The 11,356-nt window shown below is 40.6% G+C and overlaps 1 protein-coding gene across 6 annotated transcripts in view; it reads right to left on the bottom strand.

Annotated features, from left to right (window-relative positions):
* Nucleotides 1-11,356, bottom strand: part of usb1 (U6 snRNA biogenesis 1) — a 103,714-nt gene that overhangs the window by 84,543 nt on the left and 7,815 nt on the right. For 5 of the 6 annotated variants that reach the window (XM_038806883.1, XM_038806885.1, XM_038806884.1 and 2 more), the window contains exons 3-6: nt 8,241-8,424; nt 6,940-6,993; nt 4,964-5,069; nt 2,459-2,539 (exon numbers count right to left, since the gene is read on the bottom strand). In XM_038806883.1, coding sequence (XP_038662811.1) covers nt 2,459-2,539; nt 4,964-5,069; nt 6,940-6,993; nt 8,241-8,424 — 425 coding nt within the window. The remainder of the gene's footprint in view (nt 1-2,458; nt 2,540-4,963; nt 5,070-6,939; nt 6,994-8,240; nt 8,425-11,356) is intronic. The other variant, XM_038806886.1, reaches the window with a different exon arrangement.

Raw genomic sequence — 11,356 nt, 5'->3', positions numbered from 1 at the left:
GGTTTACTGGAGTTACTAAGTCTGGCATTTTGACAGGTAGTGGCAGCTGAAGTTGAAATATTACCCCCCACCAAAATCAGTGAATTTCTTAAGAAGCTTGTTACATTCTCTCATGTTCTCCAAGCCCATTATTAGCATTCACAGCTTAAACAAAATGTAATGATAATTCTATGATTTCTGCAATCAAAGAGCTCTCTGGAAAAGATTTAAAAAATACAATCTCAACGAGCCATGGTACATGAACACTCTGTGGAAATAACTTTCATAACTGAACTACTAACAGCATGAAACTACCAGTTCATTTCATAAGCGATATCTATTCTTGTATAAAATTGTTGTATAAAAGTGTAATGCAAGCTAGTCAACGCCACCTTATGGGAGGACTAGGAACTGTGACATTACAATACATTACTAAGGCACTCATATTAATTCAACACTTCAAACGTTTCCCATTAAGAAACATTTCCAACTTAAGCACTGATATTTCCCTGCTGAAAGACTGTCTAAAAATGAAACATAAATTTGACCAATAACAATAATGTATTCCTACAAAACTAACGATGCAGAGTTTGCACCCATCCCTCACTGAATTCTGTACAGTTGTGACAATTCAAGGCTGAGACAGATAGTCTTTTCAGTCTTTAGAGGAATTAAGAGATATGAGGATTGAGTGGGAAACTGGAATTGAAGTCAAAGATCAGCCAATATGTGACAGAGTGGCAGTGCAGGTTCGAGGGGTCTTTTGACCTTCTCCTGCTCCAATTTCTAATGTTCTGGTGTAGCACAGAATACATGCGAGGCATTCACCAAGGGCACAGAACATAGAACAGACTTTAACAGTCTGTTATTTATTCATAGCTATACCCTGGCAGGGAAAAAATACCAGTGGAAACAAAATCTCACAACCACCAATGGTTTAGCTCACTTGGCTAAATCGCTGGCTTTTAAAGCATACCAAGCAGGCCAGCAGCACGGTTCGATTCCCGTACCAGCCTCCCCGGACAGATGCCGGAATGTGGCGACTAGGGGCTTTTCACAGTAGCTTCATTGAAGCCTACTCGTGACAATAAGCGATTTTCATTTCATATTCCATGGTCAAATTTAGAAATTTTTCAAAGAATCACATTAAAAGGTCAGAGGCACTGGACAGGAACAATGGCAGTTTGAACAGATCAGTCATTCACTTCATGCCTCTTCCCAAATACCTTCATAATTGAGCTTAAGTGTTTTTTTGCTAGATTTTTCTAGTCCTGCTAACATAGCTATTAGTACACCACAACCAAGCAAATACATGGAAATCGTGTTCGGGAGGATTCTGGGCCCCTGGCTCAGTCTTGCTGATCACCTGTTTGTTAATTTAAATGGACAGATCTGATGCTGGCTCCTGCTCGCCACCCAATTTTCCTGTATTTGCTGACAATCCTGACAATCCAATACGGCCAGGCACAGGAGCAGGTAATTATAATTTACATATATTCCAATGTATTTTCTTTTGTTTTAATAAATTTAGAGTACCCAATTTTTTTTTTCCTCCAATTAAGGGGCAATTTAGCGTGGCCAATCTACCTAATCTGCCCATCTTTGGGTTGTGGGGGTGAAACCCACGCAGACATGGGGAGAATGTGCAAACTCCACACGGACAGTGACCCATAGAACATAGAACATTACAGCACAGTACAGGCCCTTCGGCCCTCGATGTTGCGCCGACCTGTAAAACCACTCTAAAGCCCATCTATTTCCTTATCGTCCATATGCCTATCCAATGACCATTTGAATGCGTTTAGTGTTGGCGAGTCCACTACTGTTGCAGGCAGGGCATTCCACGCCCTTACTACTCTCTGAGTAAAGAATCTACCTCTGACATCTGTCCTATATCTATCTCCCCTCAATTTAAAGCTATGTCCCCTCGTGCTGGACATCACCATCCGAGGAAAAAGGCTCTCAATGTCCACCCTATCTAATCCTCTGATCATCTTGTATGCCTCAATTAAGTTACCTCTTAACGTTCTTCTCTCTAACGAACACAGCCTCAAGTCCATCAGCCTTTCCTCGTAAGATCTTCCCTCCATACCAGGCAACATCCTTGTAAATCTCCTCTGTACCCTTTCCAATGCTTCCACATCCTTCCTATAATGCGGCGACCAAAACTGCACGCAATACTCAGGGCCGGGATTCGGACCCGGGTCCTCAGCGCCGTAGTCCCAGAGCTAACCACTGCGCCATGTGCCACCCTATTCCAATGTATTTTCAATCATTGATAAGATTGAACCCCTCATCAAGACAGAAACAATTGGCTTTGAAGATAAGTGTTAAAATTGAATTCAATAAAAGTAACAGGTTTGCTGAGGTAATCTGAAGCTTTGAGTCTTATTCTGATGATGACTTTAAGTCACCTGTTGGTAAACAATTTAATTTTGACATTTGATGCGGTTTTATGTTCTTGTACTTCAGCACCTACCTGCAGCTCCTGTTGGTGTTTTTCAAGTTCAGCAGTAACATCCCCCAAACACCAGGCCACACTAATGTGAAAGGAAGGTTTCTGTCAAAATTCAAGAGATAATTATTATATATATATATATAATATATATATATATATATATGAGAGAGTATACCGCACTACTACGTGAAATCTTTAAAGCCAGAACTTCCTTAACATTATTTACAAAAGCAGAATTTGATGTTTGAGACAAGCGCAAGACTTAAGTGCTTTTCATTGATGGATTCTGTAGATGCTGGTTAGGCCCTCAATTCCATTCTGTTGTGTGGGTGCACGGCGCTACAGTGGTTAGCACTGCTGCCTTGCGGCGCCTTGGACCCAGGTTCGTTCCCGGCTCCGGGTCACTGTCCATGTGGAGTTTGCACATTCTCCCTGTGTCTGTGTGGGTTTCACCCAACAACCCAAAGATGTACAGGTTAGGTGGATTGGACACGCTAAATTGCCCCTTACTTACAAAAAATAATTGGGAACTCTAAATTTATTTTTAAAAAGTCTGTTCTGTTATTCTATAATTGTTAGATTGTAATTGTTCTATATCTGATCTGTTGCGCGTTTTACAGAGTCCACCAAAAATATCTGCATGTTAGTCATATCATGCAAAGCCACCATTGTCCTTCCAAAAGGAGTAATTACCATATGGTAAGAATTTGGCACTCGTGGGATAATTCAGGCGGGGTTTACAGCACAAACAAACCAGAAGACAAGGCACAGCTTGGAGAAAACAGTCACAGAATAACTACACTGCAAAATTAGGCTAATACCATAGCTTTTCATTTTACATCCTTAGTGAATCTTTTGTGCTTACAACAATGAAGGTATCAGCATCAGGAAAAAACTGTTTATCATTATGAGCAGATACAGTCCGGTGCTTTTATCAGATAAAAGGTAACTTTTTCTCAAAATATTACTCAACTAGCAACTAGGAGGAGCATTGTGAATTTCCTTTCCACATGCCTCAGAAATTGTCAATTTGTGCCAAATAGCTGAGACTAGACTAGCTTAATCCAGAAAGAGTTAGCCCTTATAGGTTTATCCCAGCAGTCAGGATTTCAATACCAAGTAAATCAACCACATAGCTAAGAGTCAGAGGAAATTGTGATCAAAATGTGTGGCGCCCTGGTCAGCTAACCTTGGGTGTCAAGTTCACTTCTTGCTGCTGAAACACAGCAGAATATATTGAGTGCTGGAGGATGATGCAGAAAAAGAACCATGAGGCTGAGTCCAATGAAAAATGTCTCAGTTATGAGGTAAAAGTGGAGAAACACATCGGAGGGGTGATCTTACAGACATATACAAAACATGTTGAGTGAACACATGAAATGGACTCTGTCTCTCCACTTTCAATCCTCTTTAAAACTTACCTCTTTGATCAAACATTTTGTCACCCCTAATATTTTATTAATTTCTTTGGCTGTGTCATTTTTTTGTTCAATTACATTCCTGTGAAGTACAACATAGATCATAAAATTCCTTCAGTGCAGGAGGCCATTTCGCTCATCCAGTCTTCTCCGACCCTCTGAAAGAGCACCCTACCTAGACTTACTCCTTATTCCCGTAAGCCCACCCACCTAACCTGCACATACATAATCATTAAGGGGCAATTTATCTTGGCCAATCCACCTAACCTGGTCCATCTTTGGACTGTGGGAGAAAATCGACACACCTGTAGGGGCAGCACGGTAGCACAGTGGGTAGCACTGTTGCTTCACAGTTCCAGGGTCCCAGGTTCAATTCCTGGCTTGGGTCACTGTCTGTGTGGAGTCTGCACATTCTCCCTGTGTCTGCGCGAGTTTCATCCGGGTGCTCTGGTTTCCTCCCACAAATCTCAAAAAGACGTGCTGTTAGGTAATTTGGACGTTCTGAATTCTCCGTGTACCAGAACAGGCGCCGGAGTGTGGCGACTAGGGGCTTGTCACAGTCACAGTCACTTCATTGCAGTGTTAATGTAAGCCTACTTGTGACAATAAAGATTATTATAAAAACCCACACAGACACGGGTTGAAAGTGCAAACTCCACACAGTCATCTAAGGCCAGAATTGAACCCGGGTCTGAATTGAACGGGGAGAACGTGCAGACTCCGCAGACAGTGACCCAAGCCAGGAATCGAACCTGGGACCCTGGAGCTGTGAAGCAACTGTGCTAAATGCTGTGCTACTGTGCTGCCCTGCACATATTTGGGTTGTGGAGGTGAGACCCACACAGACACGGAGAGAATGTGCAAACTCTACACGGACAGCGACCTGGGACTGGTATTGAACCTAGGTCCTCAGTGCCGTGAGGCAGCAGTGCTAACCACTGTGCCACCCAGTATCCTAAAATTTTAAGCTGTACCAATTTTAAAGCAATAAAACTTATGAAATGTGGTTCTAAAATACCAAAAATCTTGCAAAGTAGTTCATGTGTTGTATAATAAATCATTGGTGATGTACTCCGAGACACAGCTTAGATTATAAAAGGGGTCGAACCTTATAATAAGTTTTCAGATCGAACTCCTTCATAGATTTATCCACCTCGTTGACAACTTCCTGTAAATAACTGCTGCCAGCTGAAACCTCTAAACCAAGGAAGGTCCTGTGTAAGAATTAGAAAAACTTCATGAAACAATATTGGCGGAGCAAAATAAAAAGTCTTTCATTACTGGCCCTTTCTGTCACGTGATAGGATAGGAAAGACCCACAGCTGCTACAGATCTCCCATTAACTAGAGGTCATAACCCCCAAACCATATCCAAACTTCAGAGTCTTGCATGCAATCTCTTGAGGAGTGTAGCTTAAATTGAGTTTAGTTGTTGTGATCTGCTGTATCACTGCAACCCTGACACAGGCTTGTAATATGAACACCTGGCTACGAGAGCGAGGAAGGGTTATTTCAGTAAATTCAAAGTTAGCCGGCATCATTACAATCTCATAATCCTTCAGAATCAGCAGCTACCACAGACTAGTTCTTCAGTATTTCTCAGGATGCCTGACTCATTTTGCAATGATGACGAACAGAAGAATTTGCCATCCTGTTCTCAGGTACGCACATGGATCATAAACAAAATTGGTTGGCTCAATTCAATATTTTTAACCATGGAAACTTAGCTACATGGGCTGAAGGGCCTGTACTGTGCTGTACTGTTCTATAACAGTACTGTGGATGTACCTATGCCACAAGGAATGCAGCGGTTCAAGAAGGCGGCTCATAACCCCCTTCTCAAAGAACAAAGAAAAGTAGAGCACAGGAACAGGCCCTTCAGCCCTCCAAGCCTGTGCCGACCATGCTGCCCATCTAAACTAAAATCTTCCACACTTCGTGGGTCCGTATCCCTCTAATCCCATCCTATTCATGTATTTGTCAAGGTACCACTATCATCCCTGCTTCCACCACCTCCTCCGGCAGCGAGTTCCAGGCAACCACTACCCTCTGTGTAAAAAAAAAAACTTGCCTCGTACATCTCCTCTAAACCTTGCCCCTTGCACCTTAAATCTATGCCCCCTAGTAATTGACCCCTCTACCCTGGGAAAAAGCCTCTCACTATCCACTCTGTCTATGCCCCTCATAATTTTGTAGACCTCTATCAGGCCGCCCCTCAACCTCCGTTGTTCCAGTGAGAACAAACCGAGTTTATTCTCAAGGGAAATTAGGGTTCGGCAATAAAAATACTGACCTAGCCAGCGACGCCCATATCCCATTAAAGAATTTTTAAAAACATCACTTTGAAATGCTGAGGAAGCAGGGCCATAATTCATAAGGTTAATCTATTATTGAGAACACCCCAAATGGTGATTTTATGGATTACAGTGTGTCAGGGGTATAGTCAAGGGCAACCATATTAGACTTTAGCATTTCCATTAACAGAGTCTAAGTGCAAGAAACTCAGATTAATGATTGGATACAAGCTGTTAAGTATTAAGAGTTTTTCTTTCAACCAATTTTGAGTTTAAAAAACAAATGCCTTGTCAGAATTAGAACAATGAGGAGTCAGAATTATCAGTGAGTGAAAAAGAGGGCAGCTAACGAGCAAGAGTGGAGGAGTTATTTTTACTGTTTATAAATTACAATCATGACAAATGTCCCTGCCCTTTGTAACAGATCACAGGCAATCCTGTGCAATTTTATACCAGGGTTCTTGAAGAGTGCTGTACAAGTCACATCATAATAAAAGTTTATTTGACAGTGGAAGACAGAGGCAGCCTCAGATGTATGCCCTGCTTTGATGTTATTCAACTACAAGATACTTCTCAGTTGGTGTTCTTTAATTCTCATCAGGGATTGTTTATCAGAAGGACAGCTCTTCAGAATAAAAGACTCCAAAGAATCTGGTGTAATCACTGGTGAGGGGCTTAGTTATTTTAACAAATCTCAAAGACTTCTGTGGCTTTTCACAGTTTCAAAAGCACTCCTGGGAGCAGTTTATGCATAGTGCAGCCATAATAACTGTCACAATAGGTCCTTGTACCTGGTATTCTCTTGATTAATGTAGATCTTCACTTTATCTGAAACACAGTAGAACCTGCAGTATAATGGAGAAATTCCAGACACAAATGTTATTAAGCTACATTACAACAGTGACTACACAACTAAAGTATTTAATTGGCTGTAAAGTTTTCTGGGACTCAAGGTCATGAAAGACGCTTTATAAATGGAAGTTCTTGCAGCATTTTCCAATTTGGATACTTTAGTCTAGCTTCAGAGATTCATACATTGCTGCATGAAAGTTCTAAGCTTATAGAGACTATCTCTCCTGCGGTCATAAAGAAGAGATGAAGAATGGAAAAACACAAGGGAATCATAGAATGATACAGTACAAGAGGCTACCATTCAACCCACTGTGCCTGTGCTAGCCCTTTGGTAGAGCTAATCATTTAGACCCATTCCCCTGCTCTTTCCTATAGCTCATAAATTTTTGGAATCTAGTATGTACCCAGTTCCCTTTCTCAGTAAATTCACAGTTAAGCAGAACTTGCATAGTAGTTACAGTAAGAAATTGGCTATTTGGCCCAATGTGCCCATGACATTGTTTAGGCTCCATAACAACTGTCACCCATCTTCATCTAACCCAATTAATATATCCTTCGATTCATTCCTCCCTCATGCGTTTAACTAGCTTCCCCTGAATACATCTATGCTATTCATTTCAGTTACCCTTTGCAGGTTGAGTTCCACATTCTAACCACTCAAAGTGTACATTCTTTGTACTCTATGTCTCTATTTATAAAGCCAAGGATCCTGTATGTTCTTTTTGAACAGCCATCTCAATTTGTCCTGCCACCTTCAAAAACGTGTACAAACACCACCTTTGCTCTGTTCCTGAATCCCCCACCCCCCACCCTTATGAACCATTTAGTCTCTCCTCATTCTTCCTATGAAAATGAATTACTTCACATTTCTCGGTGTTAAGTTTTATCTGCCTTTTTCATGAGTCTGCCTATGTCATTTTGAAGTCGGTTACTGTCCTCCTCACTATCTACTACATTTTCAGGTTTCAAATGGTTTTGTAAAGTAATTCGCTGACCACAAATTGAACCTGGCCTGCAGCAGTGAGGGTAACACATCCTAACCACAAGATGACCTGAACAGATCATACCAGGTACCAAAACATGGTACCAAAAGTAACACAAACATTTTAACCATGTTATTATCTAATATCTATATGTTTATTGTATTAATCAGTTGTAACTACTAAAGATCAAATACATTTTATTCATTGCCTCAGACTGATATATTTATGCTACAATAACACAGTAACTTCAATCCTACCTGTCAAAGGAGGTCATCTTTTCCTTTAAGGACTCCACAAAGATGTTTATCCAATGATAGCGCAGCACCACAGTCTGTGACAGACTGATATGAAACTCTGCTAGCCGAGCCATTGGCAGATTATGCATCTGCAAATGGGTCAACAGCAGATCAATAAGTTCCACAAACTCCACTTCAGGGTAATCTGAAAGAAGCCGGGGTAATATGGATTTTAAAAACAAAGTCATGCAACCTCTTTACAAAATATATGTTTAACCAGACAATGATGACTAAATCACAGATTCTCGCTTCTATTGGAATCATTGACTTCTACCTCCTTTGCTTGGTTGAGACTATATTTTTTTAATGTTACACTTTTCTCATAGCATCTTTTGTTCCAAAGGCACTCGCAATTGGTACTCTTTGGTTAGAGGTGTGTGAGATGGTTCCCATAGGTTTTTCTCTCTCTCTTTGGGCAGTATCTTGGTATAGTATGCAGTTCCTTCCCCAACAACAACATCAAGAGGTCAGTGCATAGAGTAACAAACCCTAGAATTTATAAAGAGGATATGTTTTAAACCGTCTCCATTAATTCAAGATATAAGAGTAGTTTGGAGAGGGATGTGACCTGCTACAAACCTGCCTGAAGACAAGTTCATGTGACCTGGTTGCCATACTCGGGCAGGGAGCCAAGTGAAAACCGACTGAAAGTAAGGTGCAAGTTTAATCCCTGGACACAAAAGAGGAGACAACTATCCTTGCTGCATGCAAACCCAGACTCTCAGAATCAGTTAGAGAGATTCAGAGAAGACCCACAAATGCTGCTATGCCAAGCAGAGGAGAAAAGGGTTTATGGGTTAACCTTCAAATAGGTTCCCACGGGTGGATCCCCTGTTTGAAGAAACAAAGCTTGCGGAGAGTTAAGTACCAAAGAGTCATCAATGGGAGCATTGCTACTAGGAATCCATTCAAGCATGCTCATAAGATTGAGTGAAGAGGACTTTGTTTAAAAATGGCACTGAAAGATTCACCCTGGTGGGGCAGGGAAAAGAGATCCTGTTAAAGCTGGGAGAAGCTTTAAACTTAAGATTACATTTCTACTTAAGAGTACGGTGTAATTTATATGATAATCTTTATTGTCACAAGTAGGCTTACATTAACACTGCAATGAAGTTACTGTGAAAATCCCCTAGTCGACACATTCTGGCGCCTGTTCGGGTACACAGAGGGAGAGAATTCAGAATGTCCAATTCACCTAACTAGCATGTCTTTGGGACTTGTGGGAGGGAACCAGAGCATCTGGAGGAAACCCATGCAGACACGGGGAGAACGTGCAGACTCCGCTTAGAAAAGTGACCCAAGCTGGGAATCGAACCTGGGACCCTGGCGCTGTGAAGCCACAGTGCTACTATAAACATGGCATGGGATTTTCGGTTGTGTTAAGAAGCTAATAGAGAATATATTTTCTTTAGTTTAATATATGAATTGCCTAAGTAATATTTAGTTCATGTTGATTTTAGTTTGTTACAATAGAAGTCTTAAAACATCAAATCTTTTTGTGTGATTATTTGTGTTGGACACTGGGAAATTAATATTTCTTTTAAAAGTTATTGGTCTCTATGAGAATCATAACAATAGGAAAATCAGTCGGAGTATGCATCTGTCAGAATGTTTGGAGCACTGCTACTATTAATGTTTTACTGACAGAGGGAGTCACGGCTATAATTGCTATTGTATTGTAATTAACTTCTTCACTCAATGTTATTACATTCCTGCGCCAATCCCAAAATATATTATAATACACGCCAGTTTTAAACTTGTGGAGCAAAGATACTTTTCCCCAGTCGAAAACAATGAAATGTCATAATGGATCACAGCAAATATATAATTATCTTCTTACAATAATCCTGTGGCTATCATTCAGGGTTCATCTGGGTGGACTTGAAAATATATTCCGCTGACCATGCTGCATCAAACAGCATAATATTTTATCCAATTGTTGGAAGGGAAGGAAATACTAGCTGTTGTAATTTTGGTTTAAAATAAAAATGATTGCTTTACCAAAGATTTATTTCAACTTATTTAAACCACAAGTTTGACCGCTGCCAGTGGAGCCCTTCAAATAAATTATTTCTCTCAAGGCATTTGCGGAACAAACTATAACATGGGCCATGAGGGGGCTGTTCTTTAGTCTAACCAATTCTGAATTTGCACATCTCATGGTTTTCAATGGAAGCACAAGAGAGGAATTTCAATAACTGAGATCATGCAAGCTACATAACAGGGAGGAAAATATTCTTCAAGGGCCTCAGCAGTGATAAAATTTACATTTTAGAAAAATTCCGAAAAGACGATCGTGTTCTTCTGCACAAAGGTCCTATCCTGCTCCGTTAACTTTAAAGATTTATCATCAAGCTAATACAAGGCATTTGTTACAGCCCCTACCAGTGGTTAAAATTAGATACAGCAACAACTTAACAAGAAGCAATACAGAGAACATCCTGCCATTGGGAAAAAATGAATTGGGTACTCTAATTTTTTTTTTTTAAAGATCATCCAAGAGAAATGTATAAGTGTCTCAATGGAGACACTTAGTTTGTGTGCACAACAAATGAGAATATCACTCCATCACTCATTAAAATCCAATAATTCTTTCAAAACTCAGATTCTTTGAAACTCTGATCTTTGGGTGGCAAGGGGTCTGGTTCAGCCCTGTTGGCTGGACAGCTGGTTTGTGATGCAGAGCAAGGCCAACAGCGCGGGTTCAATTCCCTGTACCAGCTGAGGTTATTCATGAAGACCACGCCTTCTCAACCTTGCCCCTCGCCTGAAGTGTGGTGACCCATAAGTTAAATCACCACCAGTCAGCTCTCCCCCTCAAAGGGGAAAGCAGCCTATGGTCATCTGGGAATATGGTAACTTTACTTTTCAATAGAAAATAATTTCAGGAAAACTGTTAACTCTGCTAGTCAAAGTAGCTGCTCAACTTGCAATATTTAGTCAATAAACTTAATACGTCTAAATTAATTCAATAATCATAACTTTGCAGCATTACTTCTTGAGCAACCTCAATCTAATCTGCATATTAATACAAGTACTTTTTCGATACTGGAGAGATTTTGGTGGTTAATTTTAAA

The sequence above is a fragment of the Scyliorhinus canicula genome, chromosome 9, assembly GCF_902713615.1.
Source record: "Scyliorhinus canicula chromosome 9, sScyCan1.1, whole genome shotgun sequence".
NCBI lineage: Eukaryota > Metazoa > Chordata > Chondrichthyes > Carcharhiniformes > Scyliorhinidae > Scyliorhinus > Scyliorhinus canicula.
Note: the sequence above shows the minus strand (reverse complement) of the source record. Positions and strands in the feature narration are given on the sequence as shown.